General features: G+C 33.0%; 1 protein-coding gene across 2 annotated transcripts in view; it reads right to left on the reverse strand.

Annotated features, from left to right (window-relative positions):
* LOC125065567 (meteorin-like protein) overlaps positions 1-21,280 on the reverse strand; it is a 28,314-nt gene continuing 7,034 nt past the window's right edge. Inside the window, exons 1-5 of one of the 2 annotated variants that reach the window (XM_047673247.1) lie at positions 9,805-9,933; positions 4,166-4,377; positions 3,774-4,064; positions 1,750-1,936; positions 1-1,463 (exon numbers count right to left, since the gene is read on the reverse strand). In XM_047673247.1, the coding sequence (XP_047529203.1) occupies positions 1,247-1,463; positions 1,750-1,936; positions 3,774-4,064; positions 4,166-4,377; positions 9,805-9,890 (993 nt within the window). In that variant the 5' untranslated portion in view covers positions 9,891-9,933 and the 3' untranslated portion in view covers positions 1-1,246. Of the gene's footprint in view, positions 1,464-1,749; positions 1,937-3,773; positions 4,065-4,165; positions 4,378-9,804; positions 9,934-21,280 lie in introns of those variants that run through there. The other variant, XM_047673246.1, reaches the window with a different exon arrangement.

The raw sequence follows: 21,280 nt of genomic DNA on the forward strand, positions 1-21,280 counted from the left end.
TTATTTTATTACTATTTTATTTCATTCAACAGCGTTTAATATCAACCTTTACAACATATACTTTCATAATACACATTTCACACTCATGTACACTTGAGGCACACCATATTCCGTCATAAAACTATATCACATATCGACACCTATCAAATAAATTTATATATTGTTGACAATATTTGTACATAACTATATATTATCTGTTAATAATTCTTCTATATTTAAATACAATAAGTAAATGTATATAAGAATATATTTTATACAATTTTCTTCCTTGGAAGCACTAACAGGAATCTATTTCCGCATTAGCGGTAATATATTTCGCAATATATTAACTTTTAATAACGTAATTATTTTATATTACAATGTATTTGCAGCTGTTTAATTAATATAATTATGAGAGATTTAATACAGGAAGACTAATGATTGAATATATTTTAAATAAAATATTATTTTTGACATATGTCATTATAAGTAATTATAATACAGATGATAAAAGTTCTCTTTGTAACATTATATCTAACTTTAACGTATGTACACAGTTGAGATCAACCTTACATTCTAAATATAACAGATTTTGGCACTCTGGACCACATTTTCCTTATAAATTATAAATATGTATTGCGGTATACCTTTTACGATAATAATAAAATAAATGCTATACTATACAATGTTTCTTGTGTACATAGCTTTATGGCAAGTAAAGACTTAAAACCTTAAACTATATATATGAAATATTGTGCAGATATTAATATAAATATTTTATTATTTTAGGGTTACCAAAACACATTTTATCTGTTTTCTGCGTCTTCTCCAGTAAAGAATTCAAATATATTTGTTTATTGTTTTTTTGATCTGCCGTTTTTTTATGATGTGCTCTGATAAACCTATATAATATATTTATATATATAAATTAGCTTTACTCTCTTTTAAAAAGTAATTATTTCTAAATACAATATGTACAGTGTTTTATCATGTGTTGCATTGATGGCATTTCCATACGATACGAGTTCGGACAATAATGAACAAAATTGACACTGTTCCGATCTTTCCAGAATAGTAGGCGACTTCTCTACGACAGCGGCACAGCAGGCTCAATTCGTTTCAACTATTTATGTACATTTTATTTTTACAATTTTGATTGGATGAGTCGTATCAAATACTCTCATTCGTATTTACATTTTCCACACTCGATCACGATTCAGCGGCGTGAGGAAGCACGCGAGTCAGAGGCGGCGGCTCGTGCCGAGGGTCAGTGCTGCAGCGAGCAGTGCGCGGTGCCCTCGGCGTTGCGGCGCTCGACCAGCGCGCGCCAGTCGTGCAGGCGCGGCGCGCACACGAGCGAGTACCGGCCGAGCCGCCGCCGCGCCATCAGCAGGAACTCGCCCGCGCCCGCCGCCGCGCCGCACGCCGCCGACACCTGCACGTGCGCCAGCAGCGAGCGGCGCCGCCGTCTGTCCGTCGCGTACCTGCGAGCGATTGATAATTATCGACACGTTCCAGCGTTTATTGCAGTCCGAGTTATTTGGCGAATTAATGATCGATCTTGGATAATTAAAAATAAGATAAAAACGCCTTTTGCCTCGAGCGATCATTAATAAAAACTTTCTTATTTCTCTAATCGATATGTAACCGTTTATCACTCAGGTTAACTTTCATGAGTGTAATAAATTTATGCATGTTTTCATTCCAATTTGAAACAAACTAAAACAATTTAAAAATTTGTTGATAATATATTGTTGTATAAATATGTACCTGTAGTAGCGGTCGTCGTCGAGACTATTGCCGATGTCGCCGATGTCTCCGGCGTCATCGATGCTGTCTGCGCTGTTCGCGCTGTCGGCGGACGCGGTGGCGCGCAACAGCTTGGTGAGGCGCCACGTGAGCTGGGTAGCGTCCAGCTCCTCCCGCTGTTCGCTACCGACGATCACGCCACGGGACACTGTTGAATTATACATTTGTTAGCAAATACCTTTTTAAACTCCTTTTTACCATTACATTATAAAAGTGAACTGACTTAAAGAATAAATGGATTTTGAATTAGAACTGCCCATGCATATTTTATACAAATATAATTTCTTATACGAAAAAGCAATATAGAAATCAAAATATCGAACAACTACACTTGGAATGATAACATCAGTTAAACATTGTCATAACGGATGTTGATCAATTCAGATCAGGTTAAATATTTACACTGTCAGTAATTGTTATAAGCATCAATTGATCTTTCCGCGACCTCCTCTAGGTACGACATCGCCCAATCACCACCGATCGAGATATGTACCTATTATTCTTATTTATTCCCGTATAAAGTTGCCGCTTTTTATTAATTGTCAAAAATTTTGAATTTCGCGAATTCAAATATAATCAACTACCGTATCCTAACCAAAGACAAAATGTAAAATTTATTAGCATTGTCCTCGAGCAAAAACTAAACTACTGACCATAACCGATTCGTTATCTCCAAAGATACTGTAGCTATTGTCCGTAGCTTTTTGCTTATCTATGAGTAAGCGAATGTAGACACTTGCTTGCTTTTTAAAAGTCGCTTTTGTTTGTGAGAGATAAGTGAATAGTTGTAAAAGTAAACGGTCATCAACCCCGCCCCGAGGAGTAATTACTGACAAGGCTTTTAACTAACGAGCCTCATATGTCTCTCTCCTAAACCTCAATACAATAGCGAGAATATAGGTACCATTCGGTTGATTTTATGTTCTCATGAATTATTTATTCATACGCTATAATTTACTTTGATTGGATTCAAAATAAAATGAAAACAACTTAGACGATTAACAAGAATTAAAACTTATTGTTTTTAGATTTAGGAGGATATTATTTATAGATACCTATACCTAGACCAGTTCCTTAAAAACATAATACGAAAAAATATATAATATAAATATATACATCTACCAAACAAGCACAGTCGCTTGACCGATGTCACGCAGGCAAAGAATATCAATAATAATAATTATTATGTAGGATGACACACAGAAATTTCAATGATACGTGCTAGAGGCGGCTAATAATGGCCGCCCACCGCTTCGACGTCGGGCGAGCTATGACATAACTCCACCATTATAATCTATCAAACGATTAGAAAAAATATCCACGCTCACTCCCCGCTGCGTCGCGTGCCTTCAGACTAGTTTATCCTGTACTTGTCACTTTGCTTATTATGGACGTAAATTGAATCTAAGTAGTCATCCCATCCTACTCCTCCTGCATATATAAGAGCTTCCGTAAACTGAGACCGGTACGGGTTGCATTTTAATCTGTGTCCACTCTAAGAAGCGACTCGGTACACTTAACAAAATGAATCATGTTTTTTATTATTATTATTCAAATTAATTTTCGTATAATAGCAAGCCTTTTAATTTAAAAACAAATTCTTAACAAGTTGCACAAAGGGATAAAGTAATTTAAATTCTAAAGTTAATTTAAGGCTTGAGAAATGGAAATTATGGCGACAAATTGCAGTGCGGTTAAAATAGTATTAGCTTTATTAACATTCAGTAGGGCGCAACAGCACTTCTGGTTTCGAGCTGGCTCATTATCGCGGTGGTGTAATATCTACCATAAACGCCGGCTTAGCTACCTACAGAAAAGTCAATTACTATTCGAATTAAGGACGACATTTTGCTCTCATTAGCACTGCGTATAAAAAAATATTATCTATTACGGTCTTACCAAAGAAAATCTTATATTAATTAGCGTATTTACTATATTTGCAAGTAATAGTATAAATTATACTTTTATAGGTAGTAAATGCTTACCGAGATCACTTGTGCAGAATGCCAACTCCAATTCGGATTCAGAGCAAGGTCTGCAGTCAGCTGTGGCGGGGTCGTAGTGTCGCCTCACAAGCGGCCTGGCCTCATATTTAAACGTTGCCACTCGTCTCTTAGTTCCTTCCTCTGGTTCGGCTTCGACGTACAACGCGGCTTGTCCGTGTCGGCTGTGGAAGCACCGCAGCTCGCGGACATCACCATCGTCGGGCGCGTACAGAGGTACCAGCCTTCGAACACCTTCCACAAAGATACGTGCTGGAAAGCGATCTGCGACGTCTGTGAAACATAAATATATTGAATATAAACCACGTAAATTTAAAAGTTTATCATTCCTGTCGCCGTTTAATCAGAAAATTTTAACGGAAGTCTCGGCTTACCTGTCTTATTTTGCCGCAATGTATGGAAAAGATCAGGCGGGTCAGGCCGTCTTATGACCCGGACGCAAACAGTAAAGTCGCGCTCATCGGCCGGCAGCGGCGGCTTGAAGAGTAGCCGGAGTGCGCCCCGGGGATAGATCCACGACACGCTGCCCTCCCGGCAACGGAGGTAAACCGGTGTCACACCACGCTCCGCGGTCGATGTCAATCCACTATAATAGAAAAAAAAATTAAATAATTATTTGAAAAACTGAATTGTATTTTTCAATTTATTAAAATATTCGAAATCCAATTAAAAATATATATATATATATATATATATATATATATATATTTATATAGTGTATATTAGAGTATGTTATAATTTTAGTCCTTTTCGCTATATTATAAATAAATCACGCTATATTAATAATAAAGACCTGTATCTTTTTAATGTAACAGAATATTAAAAATATAAACTACACCGCGGCTAAACCATTTCAATGATTACATTACATTTAACATTAAAACACATAATTGCACAGTCTTTAAAGATTGTACAACGTTCATTTAGGTACCTATATATATGTGTTATTTGTAGGTGGTATAATTTTATTACTTGGTTACAAGATGTGATCTCTCTGTTATATATCACGAAAAGATCACGAAAATGTTCCTATACAGTTGCCTCCAGCCAATTGTCCGTTCAAATCTTACATCTGACACGTGGGCAGAATTTCTGGAGTAGCGCCCACGCCCTGCCCACGGCACTAACGTAACATAAAACTGAAATATACGATTAAGGGCACGCTATAAAAGATAACATGCATGGTTCTACATGCCTTGTGACAGTCATAAAAAACGACTAGGCTTTTATGTAAAATGTATTGTATGTGTGGCCTGTCCGACGCCTCTTTATTAGTCATGTTGAAGTGCCTTTGAGTCAGTAACGATTTATATGGCATTGTAAGTGCGCACGCTGTGGGGAGTATTTAACTTATAAAAAGTGAGCATTGCAGGAAGTTGTTCTTAGCCTCAGATAAGGTATCGATACCTCGATATCTTACCATGACATTAATATTTAAAATTCGAATGATAATCTAACCTAAATGAGGTTTTTTTTTTGCTTTTATTTTGTTAATTAATTCATAAAACGGATCTTAATATTATAAGAATTGCCACTTTTTCGTTTTGTACGAGCCTTTTATAGAATGCACTTCGTCGAGTCACATCCTTAATACTTTCACGTCATCGCAGGGCTTCCTTAATCCTCCCTAATGGGCTGAATCTTGAAATATGTGCGTGTATTATGGTCTGACAAAAAAAAGTGGTCGTCGGTTAGGAGAGGGCTTTCCATACCACACTTCTTATGACTTCCATTATATGGACAAGATTTTAATAACCCATTACCTATACATAACATAAATTTTAATAGTAACAATAAATTTTAAAACATCTATTATAAGAAACGTCATTAAACTAAAACAATTTATATTTTTAAGAATATGTTATAATATTTAATGTTATTATCCTCCGAGATTGCGTACAGGTTCCAACAAACGTGGATGCAAGGGTTGTCAAGGGTTAACAACCTTCTATAGAGTATATAAACTAGAAGTATGCCGAGAAATGTAGCACTATCCTTATACATTTGCAGATTACGCGGCATTACGATTACCAAGATGTGATTTGCAAACATTTATAGCTTGATTGATTACGAATTGGTAATTATAATAAAACCCAGTTTGAATATTAAATATAGTTGCATAATGGCAACTTTAAACATAACTCTAAAACCACTCATTTCATACTTAATTCGAATTAAAATAAACTTTTTTTGTCTTAGTTATTGTCAATCCCTGACGCCATTACGTTATCAACGCGCTAAAGCAAACACGAACAAAAAACCTATGTTACGTAAAAACCGCATAGACCTTTTTGTTTCTCAACACAAACAAAAAATATTACGTGGAGGGGTGTTAACTGCCATGGGTTGTTCCGCGTCTTTAGTGGTCACATTTTTTGTTAGTTCTACACAAACATACACGGAATTTTAAATATTTCACCCAGTAAAATATACTAGAATTGTGGTTTAAATGTGTTTTTGCGATAAAGTCTAAGCTTTTGTGTAAGAGTCTTGATATCAAAACTGGTATTACGAGGTCGTTGAACAATATAATATTTGTGCTAGATAGATACAGGGTAATAATAGACTTGGAAACAAAACTTATGCTAATTTTAAGTGAGAAAAAAAATAGGAGCGGTTAAAAGGAAAAAATCAAAATCTAGTACATATCTACTCCATAAAATAAGCTACTACAATATATCTGTCATTGGTGACGAGGCATTATATATTCCAGTCATAATTTCTTTTTTATAAATCGTGCTAGAAAGAGAAAAGCTTAAATACAAAGCAATCTTTAGTCATTATTGACGAATGACTTGCCGTCGATAACGGACTAAAAGCTTCATGCGCGTGGTAAAGGTTACGAAAATAAAGAAAAACTTGAACAAAAAGCGATCTTAATAAAAAAGTTTGACTAAATATAGATTATAAAGTATACCTTAAATTTGAACTGATGTTAATACAACTATATATACCTATATTAAAACTATAATATAAAATGTATAATATCAAATTATACGTATATCAGTGAAATAATATTTAGGATTTTTAAAATGATCTTTACAATAGTCTTCGAGCAATTGCTCTTTACAACCTTGTGGAAGATATTTTATTAGCTTTATAACGCCTTTGTTATTTTACGACGAAATAGAGTCGTTTCCATCAATAAATTGAAATTTTTAACGTATGGGTGATAAAAGATAAAATATCGAAAGACTTGGTCGATTATAAAGTTTTTTCTTTCGTCATAAATGTTTGGGGGAAACCTAACCAATTAAATAAAGATGATAATATATGTTTTAATTATGCATCGTAGAAAGACGTATAATTTTTTAAATGGTCAATTAATTCGAAATTTGAATTTTGCGTTTGCATTTATTTTTTTATTATAAATATTTAACAACTCACTTTTTAAGTTTGATATATATAACTTTAAACATTATTAATGTAATATACTATTATTATTATATTGTATATGAAAACTACTCTCTAGTCCATAGTAGGTATACTTAATTTTAGTACTTATATACAGTTGTCTGAACAAAATAATTTAAAAAAAAAATATCACTTTGTCAAGTCAAATTTAGGCTTATCTGTGTCATAAAATTGTTTCATATACTCGTATAAACGAAATCTTGTATGAAAGCATATTTTTCATATCTCCTTATGGAGAGTTATAAAGAAAGTTCGTTAGCGTACTACAAAAAGACCCATAAAGCTTTATCACAGTTACAACAGTCGCGCTAGAATAATAAAATAAATGTATATCTTTTCTACGAAGACTTTTATTTATTCTCGCCCAAACCTGACGCGAGATAACAATGAGTCGTACGTTCAACCTTAATCTATCATAGGGTTGTATATGACATCTCAGTCATATGAAAGAAAATATTTTGTTCAATGTATTGGAAAAATATTACAATTATCCTGTAATAGTATAAACCACCACCAGATATTTATTGAAAACGGAAAAATAATTAGAATACAACTTAACAAAAAAAAAAAATTAGAAATTCATTCATTTTTTTTTAATTGGTATGTCATATGTTTGTTGCTAATAATTGTTTTCTATTTCTGATAAAATGGCAACCCTAAAGAAGACACGAGCTGCGCCCGCGCTCTGCCCACGCGCCAAGCCGGTACTCCGGTAGCGTATTACCATACTCGATATCATCATGCCATACTATTATTGTAATGCCTTAGATACGTCGCGTCTTTCCATAGCAAGCTAACATAATAGTCTGCGTTAATTCGCAATATTTACTTGCTCTGTAAACTGCAACTTATTAAAAAAATGACGCAAATGATTATAAGAAAAATGAATTTTGTATCAACTTTGTAGTTTCCAATACAGAAAGTCAATATATATTCCTTGTACTCGCAATACATATGTAAATACGTATATAGACCCGTTTCAACTGCAGTGTATTTGCATAATTTTATCATTCTATCTACAAAGTCATAAATAATGTATATAAAACAATAAATATATATCTAATACCTAGGTGCGGTATAAACGAGAGCGAGATAAAATCTAGCAAAGCCGAGGCGGATATGGTTATACATATTGTGGCCGATACAATTTCAAGTCTCTTGTCCCCGCCATCGCCACGAGCCTTACTGCGGCGAGATTTATAGGCTTTCAAACTCACCCACACAATGGCACAGCGCACAAACGATATTTTTTAGGTCAGCCTCAATGCTGAAGCAAGCACGATTTTGTTACGATACTGCACTGTAATGACCGTTTTTTTTTCTTTATAGTCTATGATACGGATATATTGATAAAACATACAATATAATCTCTTTATTCAAACGAAAAAAAAAGAAAAGAGATATATTTGAAATTTATACACATAAGTGATAACTCAATGTTACCCATTTTGTATTCCATAGTTTAATTCAAATTTGAATCAACATTTTATCATTTATTTTAAATTTATGTATGTCGAAAACTGATTAATCAAAAAATTTATTCGTATTCGGCCATGTATTCTGAGTCACGTATAAAAAAGTCCGTCAAGTGCTCGAGCAATAATGGCTCCCCATAAAAACAATACACATGTGTCCAATTTATTGTAAGTGTCAAAGCATGTACGGATTTCCGTGAAACAATGGTGTTGTTATAGCTTTAGTTTAGTATACATCTCGGTGGTATCAGACAATGGTCGCGGCCGTACAGCGCACGTGCATCTTCATTGTATTGTATTCATATGTTGATATAACCTGAGCCTTCATACTCACACAAGTTCGAAACAACCCCTTACCTACGTACTTACAACAGAAACTAATAATAAATACAGATAACATTATTTGTCTCTTTGACTGCGTAAATAAACTATGGCATTGAAATGACTCCATACAGCCTTTATAATCTGTTTAAATTTAAGAGTTCAAATTTCAGAATCAAAATTTTAATAACAGACTAACGATTAATTGCGTTTTCATTTTTATAATAAGTATTACTTATTATTACTTAGTACCATATCTCTACTATAATTAGATCAGATTCTATAATTTTGTCATTTAGATAGAACTATATTCCAGATAAACCATTACGTCGAATGTGCGGGTTTAGATTCGTTTAGAACAGAACGTGTATACTCTGCAAGTGTATTAGATCTTGATAGCACTGTAATAGTATAAAATGGTAGTGATGATTCGTCCTGATTGTATAATGGGAGCAACTCGTGCGGGGCGGCGGCGTGTTGGCGTCCCTCCGTCACCGATCAACTTATACGTGATTATTATTTTCTGCACCTCACAAATCACGTCGAGAGATTCATTCCAACTTTGCAATCTAAGACTTGCCATCAATTGCTAGAAATATGATTTATACTTTATATATCCTATTTTATGGTTATAAGTATATTGAAGCGAAATTGAATAAAGAGAGAATAGTTGACGATGTTTAACTGTAGATTGCGGATTCATTTATGTTTATAATTCGTTCTTCAGCACAATAAGCGCACTCGTGCAAGCAGTGTTCTAGCGGTTACATCAAAAACAATTTCAAGCTTCTGGGGCAACTCACCTATGGATCAAGACTTGACCATCATACGCGAGGCGCCGACTCTTTCTCCTGGACAAATTTGAATTAAGACAGCTTCTTTTCAGCATGAGAGCTCGAGCCCAGCTGTGGTACACTTTTGGGAGTTACTTCTAATCAAGAACGGAGGAGGCGGACTTTGTTCGTTCAATACAAATAGTTACTAGTTGTAATGGTATTGAAGAAATCTTTTTATGTATGATTAATGCTTACTGTTGGCATACCTCCAGTATCACCTGTATAAACACGCTTCCGAGACAAGTCATACAGTCGCGATGGTATGTACGTGACTAATTTATTTACTACTTATAACGGAAAGGAAATTGATTCAGTATTAGTAATGTCAAATAACTTACCTGTGTATCTCTGTGTAGAGATATACAACTATTAGTGTCAGTTATAATAAAATATAAACGTAACTATTTAGAGTATGACTAACTTATATTGTTAATCAAGGCTTGCATTTATATTGCGATTGTTACATACATATGGCAACATACTATATGTTGCCAGTAGAATGAGACGGCTAAAAAAGCGCTAAATTAGTACCACTTAACATGGCTCGATTTTAAATGTAATTTATTTTGAATTCCATTGTCATCATAAATTATTTTTTTGTAGCACGAACAATCATAAAGAATGTTTTTATTATTTAAATGAAACACGAATTTGGCTGAGTGCGCATGTGCGACGACGACGTCACCGGCGCGGCGCCAGCGCAGCACATGTATCGTGTAGTTGACAGACGTTGTAAATAAATCGTTTTAAAACAAACTGCCTTACCTACTGCTGACCTAGCGATACTTATAAAAATAAACTTTTGATAAGGAATACGAACGTGGGATTTTAAATTAGAAAATATATTAAGACACTCATTACAATATAATTATTAAAATAGTCTTTTAATATTATCTTATATAAAAAAGACAAAAACAACGTACCGAATTTAAGTAGTGTTATAATAAAAAAGACAATTAAAAAACTCAAGGAAACTAAAAATGTAAACTCCCGTAAACAAAACCCTTTGCGGCATAATTACGCGCAATTTGAAGAAGAACTAATTAGAGCGTAGTGAGGGCACTCAACATAGCACATGCTTTCATGATTACACTTGATCTTATAAAATTCCTTGGCTATAGAAGGGAATTCTTTTGCATGGAATGAAAAGTTTTACGAAAATTATGCTTCATAATGACTAACGAACGAAGTGCGATAAAAACCCTTTCAAGAACAATTTAAATCGCAGCTATAATAAGGTACTAAACATATAATCGTGCTTGAAAATGTACACAGATTTAATATAATAAAATTATTTTAAATATTATCAAGTTCCCAGCAAATATTTTTTTGTCGATTATGCAAATAAACGAAAATTGAGACGAAGAATGAATCGCATGGGAATGTTTATTGATAAGGTGATAGCAATCATTTTAGGCGATCACATGCTTTCGCGTGATCACGCCAATCGTGGGAATGATTACAAATGATCCACATCATATTACGATCCCACCGCTATAAATTTATGATAACAATTTTTCACAGTCAATAAAAAAGGCAAATGTGGTCACAATATAAATTCGACAGTGTTGTTTAATGAAACAAAAAAAATGGTTATTAATAAAATCAAGAATCAAATTACAATTGAAATCCGTTTATAACTAAAGAAAACTTGCTATTACTAAATATTGCTACACAAATAAACTTTTAAGAATATTTTTATCATATATCTATGAGTAGGTAAGGTAAACGTGTCTGGAACCTAGAGCAAACATCTCGTCTCCGTCAGTACCTCGATAAGAATTGGTCACACGTTCTAAATGACAAGTGTCAGAGCTGTCACTCTGCCAATCCTACATGTTTGTCAATATATTGATTTGACCAGTGTCATTTCTGACGCCTCAAGCACCTACTGTTTCGATAAAATGATTACATTTCGAAATAATTTCTGTTTCGTCTAGATACGTCTCAAATTATTTTACTTAAAGTTTTACTCGTATTACGTGCATACTTCTGTCGCTATTTCTTTCAATTTAATATCTGTGGCGGATAATAATATGCAAGCGGCATACCAAATGAACTTAGGCCGTGAAAATAGACATATATGTTTATGAAAGATCATATAAAATAATAACATTATATATAGCTATGACTATAAAGTTATTAGTTCAATCAAAACCTAGCACATCTCTTCATAGAATAAAACATAGTCAGTTCCCGGGGTCTGCACACTTAATCCTTTAAAATATGCGACGCATTTTAATGCGTTTTTCATCAATAAATAGTGATTCAAGGAGAAGGTTTACTTATATTATACATATTGTGTATTAGATAGTAGAGAAAAGTCGAGAATTTTAACTTTTTTATCCGGAAATTAATAGGCACTTTTCTTTTTATGTTTGTTCTTCAATCCCTGTGTGAAGCCGGAACAGGTACCCAGTAAGAATTAAAAATGATAAAAAAAATGATTACATATGATTATATTTTAAAAAAATTATTACGCGTTTACTTTTTATTTTACAAGCTATTAACATTGAAAATACAAAGGTCGTAGTTCTTATCTCGACATGCCCGCTTTGTGCTTTAAAAAAATATTTTTTAAAACCTCAGCTGTCATACCGCTTTTTTCATAATTTTATCTATAATGAGATAAACTTTAATAAAAGCCTTTTATAAATTTAATAACGGATACCCTTAATTTTTTTAAATTAAGACCTTATTTTTTAAATAACTTATCTTAAACATGGTTAATCGATTACAAAAGTTGTACATATTTATTAATTCTTACAATTTTGAAAATAAAGCGATGTGAATTTCAAGGGCTTTTGTAACCAGATTGCTTTTGGAAATTCGAAAGCGATATCTTCGAATACTTACAGTTTTAAAATAATGGACGTTTACTAACATAGATAAAATCGAATAGATAGATAGCTTCATCGTCCCCATGCCCGCATATGAATGTAGTTCACACGAGCGATCACAGACGGAATACGAAAAGAGGCGTGAGAAAGAGCCGTATACTTTGCGAATAGAATACCAAGACATCACTTACATTTTCATTTACTTCACTTACATTTGTTTTGTAGCTTCGTTTTCATTTCAAACGTCTTGACGGTCATTGTTTTAAGTAAATTTAATCCTATTACAGATCAAAACTCTTTATCTCTTACTTAAGAGAATCTCATTGTACAAATAAAGACGAAATATTTTTATTTTAAATAACCTTGCAGTATTTTACTTTAGATATTAATGTCGTATAATTTGTTTTGTTCCGTAATAGTTGTCCTAACATATAAACAGGCGACACAATGAACACCGTAAATCTTATCCGTACACGAAAATGACAGCGGCGAGTGCACATCGTGATAAATCTCACGAAGCGGTGAAACTGCGATTATTAATCGAGATATAGGCTGTTTGTGCTTTCCTAATTAAGTTTGAGTTCATGCCGGTATATCAAAGAAAATACTCATAATTCACAGTAACTGTCAGTTTGTATTAAAAAATGTTTATTACCGCTGTACAGTCGCAGACTTAATAAAATATGACGCGTATTATTTATTAATAGTATCAAATAAAATTTAAAATAAAACAACTCAACCGCAGAAATATTTTTATTATGAAAATATATATTTTATATTTATGATTTCCTTTGTATTCTTTGCACAACGTGTTACTTTTAGAGTTAGATAAGAATACCCTTTGGTATGATCTCTACTTTTGTTTAATTCGTAATAATCATTAATTTAGGTAGAAAATTTGCTACTAGCATTATCTTCAGAAATTTTTATTTCAAAAATAGAATCTTTACAATATTTACTGTTTTATTCACTCCGTTTTAGTAACTATCTATACCCCACAAAGTTAATAAATTGTTTTAATGTGGCGTAAACGGAGCACGACCGCGACAATGCAGAGGAATGTAGCAATGGACCGCCAGGAAGTTAAAACCAGCCAGTAAGTAAAATTTAGAGCCCTGATAAATCGACAGCACGAAGGAGTATCCTACATAAAAAAGAAAATATTTAAGATTTTATCTCAGCAATGAAACTGTTTGTTTAACAGAAACAGAATATTCCAGTTTAATATTTGCTTCAATGCAAATTTTAATAGAAATTAAACGCTGTTACTCTGTAGAAGCATTAATTTAAATGATATCGGATCGAAAGCGGTTTTAGATACTTAGTTGTAAAAGGCGGCTAGAACAACAATGCTTGGTCCAGTCGCCAGAGGTTGTAAACTCGATCTAGCTGTACGGACTGGCCTCTATATTTTCCGCATTGAGATTGCGTGCCGCGTGCCCGGCGGCTGCGGACAATTTATAGCTCGGTGGAACCACATGTACATGCTCGTTATTATTTAACGGACCTCTACGCCCCGGACAGACTTCGCCCCCGGCCATATCCAACGCAAACTCGCTAAATATGCACAGTCTTGCAATCCTATAATATGACTAACTCAACATTTTTACAGATTAACTACGTCTGTTGCATATTCTAAAATGGTTACGAAAATAGAACGGATTCGTGTAATTAACAGGTAAATTACCCAAGCCATATTCAATTCCTGGGACCGTATTTGTACAAAGTTATGGCTAACAGGCTTCAGATTTTATGGTAACCAAATTCATTTAAATGCGCCACTCTGTATTTGGTAGTGGACAGTTTTTGTTGCATCCGATTTAAATATTATTATAGACGGATCCAGTTGTCGAATCGACTGCAATACCTTACAAAGCACGTGCGTAAGTATCGACCAACGATGTCGATGCAATGACGAAAAGAGCTTGGCAAACGGGTTAGACGTTAGAATATTGAGGCATAATGCCCGCGCCCGACTCCTTATACAGCGAGCTCGGGTGCGAGTGAGAAGTAGCGGCAAGGATTGGTATCGCCTCAGTTGACCGACCTTGTGGCACGCGCCGACCGCACTCTATTCCGTTTGATTTACCGACCTCATTAAATCTAATTCTACAGCTCTACACCCACGATAAATTATAATTGCAGTACTATATCTTACGTCAGTGCAGTTACTTTAATATAAATGACCGCCATACAACCTAGGCGATTTAGAAGGGAGACAATGTCGCAATTTGAATGGATTTAGAATGAATTAAAGGAAAACATTTATAGAGATCAAATTCGAATAAACTAGTAAGTTTTCACCGATAGCTTTAAACGGTATGCTTATTCAAATAACCTACAAATGTCTCGATTATAAATAATGGCCTGCTATTAGGAACTTGCATACTGGGTATGTTTGTGATAAATCTCACGATGCGATGTACTTCGTAGAATGATTTGGCTATACATTACATTAAATTAAAAATATAAATATTTTAATGATGGTCGAATCTAAATTTGGTCGGAACCCAATACCCAATTAGAGTGTCGCGAATACCAAAGTCATTAAATCAGGCGAGATGACGGCCAAACCATCCAATAAGGATTTCGCAAAACTGACCAGCACAGCGCCGACACATTCCGATTCCTTATATTGTTATGCCTAACAATATCTCATTAGAGTGTTATTTTACTTTCAAAAAATGAGAAATGATTTCGATTGATAATTACAGTTAATGACGATCATGATCAACCGCAAAATTTCGTTGCGTCTTAAATGAGACCAACCTGAATTATGATGTTTAAAAAAAAGGTTTTTGTTAAGCATTCTAAACTTAGTTCTTTAATGCGTGTTAATTCCTCGTGTGTGTTTCTTAAATAAATATACAGTTGTTAAAATTAATGAAAATGAAAAGTTATCAAACTAAAATCGGTGTATTACGAAAAAACATTATGTAGGTATTAATTCATTTTTATATTTTACGTTTTTGAATATAAATAACCATAAGAAAGTTATAGCCACAGATTATATATATATAATGCGTTAATCAATTGTATAAAACTGTATTATCGTTTATATTTAAATTACGTTTATAAAAATACGATTCCGACTAAGTGCCGACTCAGTGCTGACTAAATACAGGTTTTATTTAAAGGAAAATATCAGTAAAAATATTTCTTTCCGCGTTATTAAATAATAAATCTGATATTTAAGGCATTAATTAAAAGAAGTTTTATATATTTCGATTAAACTTTTACATTTTAATAATTGCTTACAACATAAAATATATTCGCTATTCATTTAATAGATGCTATAAACTATGTTTCTTGCATTGTACAAAAGATTAACGAACGAAATAAATATAAAGAGTATAATGGCACTCAATAATACAACCGAAGTGTTCTGCCAACAGGATCCTATTTCATATCAGTGAAGCGACAATAATGACCGCACTGATGTATACCTGTTTTAAGAAATATTCCTTACAGTTATGCTTTTTAATAGATCTTTTTATGAATACATTCTCATTAAACAAGTATACAACGATGGCACTTTAAGTACAGAAGACCAAGAACATATCTCTTTTCATGCCCGATTAGGACGATTTTCCAAATAACAAAAAAAGGAGAATATTATAATATTATAATATTTAAATATTTGAAAGCTATTTAAATGAGTTATATTTTTTAATGAAATACTATTTATCTTGCCAGTTATATGCCAAATATAAATATCTTAATTTTGCTATAGGCTCAATTATTTGAATATGAACTCTTACGTGGATTTAGAGACCACTAAGCAACAACAATGGCGACCACAAAGAGCCCTTTGTGTCGAGATTCCAAATAAAAAAAAAAAAAAAAACAAAACCTCGCGCCCACGTCGATCCTATTTAAACATGTTCACTTTTTATACGCATCGATATATTTTTCATATCCATACTTTGTGTAACACAATGTTAATTTATGTTAAAATAAAAATTATAACATATTTACATATAAATACATATATAAGTATTTAAGGCAAATTTGATTTTTCTACAAATACGCTCATAAAACTTTCCATTGCTCATTTTGAAAACAAAATTATCTATTATTATTTATAAATCGATTAACGGATAGGTTCTTCATAAATATATCAAACGTTCCACAAACCTTTATTATATATTCTATACAAAAAATACATAATATTATCAAATAAGTAACTTTGTTAAAAGATTTATGTGCTTTTAAAAACTAGCAACACTGATTTTAAATCTTACAGCCTGTGACAGTATTTATCGTCTCCTTTATTTTAATGGAGTGAAATTTATGTTCCATAAAAATTTATGACTTTGTTATTCTTTTTTCGAAGTCACTGCTGTTGATAATAGTCATGTGAACAGTGGCATCCATATAGCCCTGGCTTATAGATATAATGTAGAAAACATAATATGCTTCCCAACCAAACAGTGTAAACATGAAACACCGTCTTGATTTAAGTGGACTTTTCTAACTACTAGGAATGTGTATTGTGTATTTAAAGCCGGCTGCGCGTCAAGCATATACTTGTGTCAGTAGTGGCCAGTGTGTGTTTACAGAGCTCGTTAGACACCAAGCGCCATTCGAACCCGCCTACACCTCAACCTATCGGGCCATTGGACGCGTCAGCTTACCATTACCAGGGAACACTCAGCTCTAACGTAAATTATCGTGTCGACATATTTCATGAGCTAAATAAATATTGATTTTTCGAAATGCAATTGTGATTTTACGTCCGATGACTATAAATAATCCTTTCAAAGTTAAGCTTCTCATCAATCATAAAAGCACGTATGTATGGTGTGTTATTGCTACTTTTTTCTCGCATCGCTCCGCGCCTCAATCCGTGACCAAATGAACGTACGAGTAATGCAATTTTGATTAACTCCAACGCGAAGGAGGAGCGATGCTGATAATGAAGACATTATTTTATGACGTGAATCGCTTTTCAATGTCGCTAACGAGCTTACACGCTTTGATGAAGTCTTATCTGTCGAATTGTTCTAATTTAATAACTCTTTTTGTAGTTATCACATTGATCACCAACATCATAAATAAGGGATGGTGCAATACTAACAGTCTGCAGTTTCTTGCGCTCGCATTATCGATTATATTCCGTAAACTATTGTATCTCGTTTCTCATGATTACAAAGAACAAAAAGTATTGTCGTCCTCGATTGTTAATAGAGTTTTCGTAACACGCAAAACGCTCATAATGCTGACTTTCACTACAACAATCGTACTCCCTGACAACACAACCTCGAGATCAAGTCACGAAGGACAGACGAGAGCACAATAGATCAATCTTTATAAAATTGCGATTGCGTGTACGAATACACCTTTACGTAAGATCATTATCGATATCAGTTATAATAATATTTGTAAATACGAACAGACTAAATGTATGATAAATATTAACATCCTTTGGCGTTGCAATACGATATGTAATTTAAAATATTTTTGGATGGCACCTTAACAAATATATAAACAAGGAATGCTTTTACATAGTGGGCATACGCTATGTGTTGAGGTGCGAACTTTAGGGGTAGATACACACGAGGCGTGAACGCTAAGTCTCCGCTCAAATACGGAGGTGTGAAAAGCATGATCGTGGCTTTCTTATTGTGAGGTAAGCCGACCGGTCTAATAAATCCGAATGACCGCTGCCCGTTCGCTACGTGATCTATGCTCAACACCAGTGCTTATAGCTTAATTCAATATCTTAAAACTTAGCTCCGAATTCTTTTCATCGGCCATTAAAAATTATATGTATATATTAAACTTTAAATCTATTTTATTAAGTTAAATAATATAAAACAAAGTCAATTTCTGCTTGTCTTTATCTCCGCTCACTTCTGAGTGGTTTTCGGTTATAAAAAGGGCGAGGGTTTGTTTGTATCATTTGTAAATATTTTGTACAAAATAACTGAACTATAGCGATGTTAACACAGAAAAATTTAATATATTTAACTTCATTTTCTAATGTTGGCTAAACTTTAGAAGATACATCAAAACAATTTCCTAGAAAATTGTAAGTTGTAAAAAAACCTACAGAAAAGTTCGCAGTAATAATTATTTTTATCTATTAGGTACAGATTAGCATAAAACTAAATGCTATTTGCGAAGTTATTTTCTCCCTTAACCGTTATTCGAAAACTGAAAAGTATCAACGATTCCAAATAATATGCAAACAAAAAAACCGTTCGCTGCGAAACGGGTGGTCGAAGAACTGTCTGTCTGTGACATTAAAATTTTGAACTTGTCAGTTAAAATTATCCAGTTTTAAATCTATAAGCCGTGGAAAAATATTAATATACGTTTTATAATAAAATGATAATTTGTGTTATACTTATATTAGCTAGTATATCAATCAACATTAAAACGCACCTACTTAATATTTTTCTGCTAATTGCATTTTTAATTTTCTTTATAAACAAAATGCTCCCGTATGAAGTCGTGCCGGGGCGCTAGTATAGTATATATAAATAATAACTTATATTATGACACTGGCAATATTAGGAAGCGCTTTCCATTATTTACTTATGTAAGATACAAAGAACTAAATCATAACAAGAAGTATTTCGTCGTTGTATTAATGTTGTTTGTGATGTAAGAGTTGGTAATCAGAAAAGCATTCCGCATCAAAATATAAATACAGTTTTTAATAATAGTCAATTCAATGAAAAATTGAATTTAGAAATATGATGTTAGATTGGTATCGCTTCACAAAAAACTCAAGTTGTTGACTTCCTTCTATATTCTGTACTGTACCTCCCACATATACTTTATAAAGTGACTTACATTGTTAGTTTACATCTTACTCTTCGCTCTAAATACCATAGAATTTATGTGCAATGAATACTTCTTTAAGAAGAAATATTAATATAGATTCAAAATGATAGAATAGATTCTGATTATATTATAATAATAGAAAATATTCTATTATTTTGAACCTATATCATTATCAATAAACAAATACAAACTAGACAGCCAATTAACACGAGAAGTGTTTATTTTTTTATTTTTCAATTCAATAAAACCTTTTTTTTAATTTTTAATAAAAATATTTTAAACGATCGGTCGTTCTGCGTATCGAATGTCACTTGCGTGTCATATCAAGTTACAAGAGCAAAGCTGTGTAGTCGAGTGGAATTAAGCAATTTAACACGAAAACCAATTATTTACGTTAAAAGTGGAAGTCAAGATTATTAAAGTGTAAAGAGACAGGAAATAATCCAAATGGCGAGATTTTAAATAAAATTATAAAGTGATTTTTACTCGATGACACTTATGACCTTTCTATCTATATTACATAAATGAACTAATGTTATGTATTGAAATAAAAAGGGACAAATCTATTATAGTTTCGTTAATACATGAACAATTGCTTATAATATTTTGAAATTTAAAAAGAAAAAATTACCTTTTTAGAAAGAATTACTGAGGGTAACTTTTAAATTCACAGTGTACACATAGGGATACAATTTTTTGAATAACTATTTCAATATATACCATGACATATGATCAAATTAAATTTGGGCACGAGGCAAAGATAATGACATTTTTTTAAATTATAATAAAATTACTCCCCAAATCTTCGATAAGTTTATCCGAGGAAATTTGCAATTTATTTGTATCAACATCTAAGTGTCAATAATTTTTATTGTTAGAGACTAGCCCTAGCCTCCAATACGGTGCTGCGTCATAGGATATCATAATTAATTATATCATTAATAATATCACATTATTATTATTTATAGTTAATATTATTTTACATGGAATAACATTTAATACTGGCATGTAACATTATTTCTTATTTTAAAAACGATTGAGCTGTCATAAGGAAAACAATTGGATGATTGTGAGGGATTGTAAAATTATAGAGAGAGATTGAAACATGATTGTAAAACATAATTTTATTTTGCCATCCCGAACTACTGAAATTACACTATCTATCACCCGCAAGATATCTTTGATTCCGAGTGTTTATATGTAGATATTAAAAGTTTCGTTTACTTCGTTTATAATCTATGACGCGTGGTAAAAATGTATTTCTTCGTCCCATTAACATTTTTTATTGATAAACTTAAGTGGAAGACTGAAATAATTTCATTCACTTATCTACTATTACCGAATGAAGTCATTTCAAAGGTCGTAGTCACATAATTTCCCATTTATTAAGAGCAAGAGAATTTTTATTACAGTCATAATTAACATACAAACAAATATACAAAGGTGGAAAACCAAAGAAACTCAATATAATAGGGAGCCTTGTCACTGATGATATAAACAAAATAAAAACGATCCTACGTTACGCGTAGGCATTTCAAAAGAGAGCCGCGGCTCGCAGCCCTTTTTTGTCATACTAATTTAAGTATCCCTAACAATCGTATCTTTTGAGCTCACACCATCATCGCAAAGGATAGCTAGATATCAAATCGTTAAAGAAATCAGTTCATGCTTATTTTTTAGCGGCCGAGATTGCAAAGCGCTATAAATGGTGGACTGGAGCCTCAGGCGGGTGCCATTTGCAATCGGTTATGGAACGACCGCGAAGCTCTTTTTACATTATAATCGGTCGTCCCAACTCACGTCTTTTT

This window comes from Vanessa atalanta, chromosome 8 (genome assembly GCF_905147765.1).
Source record: "Vanessa atalanta chromosome 8, ilVanAtal1.2, whole genome shotgun sequence".
Classification (NCBI taxonomy): Eukaryota; Metazoa; Arthropoda; class Insecta; order Lepidoptera; family Nymphalidae; genus Vanessa; species Vanessa atalanta.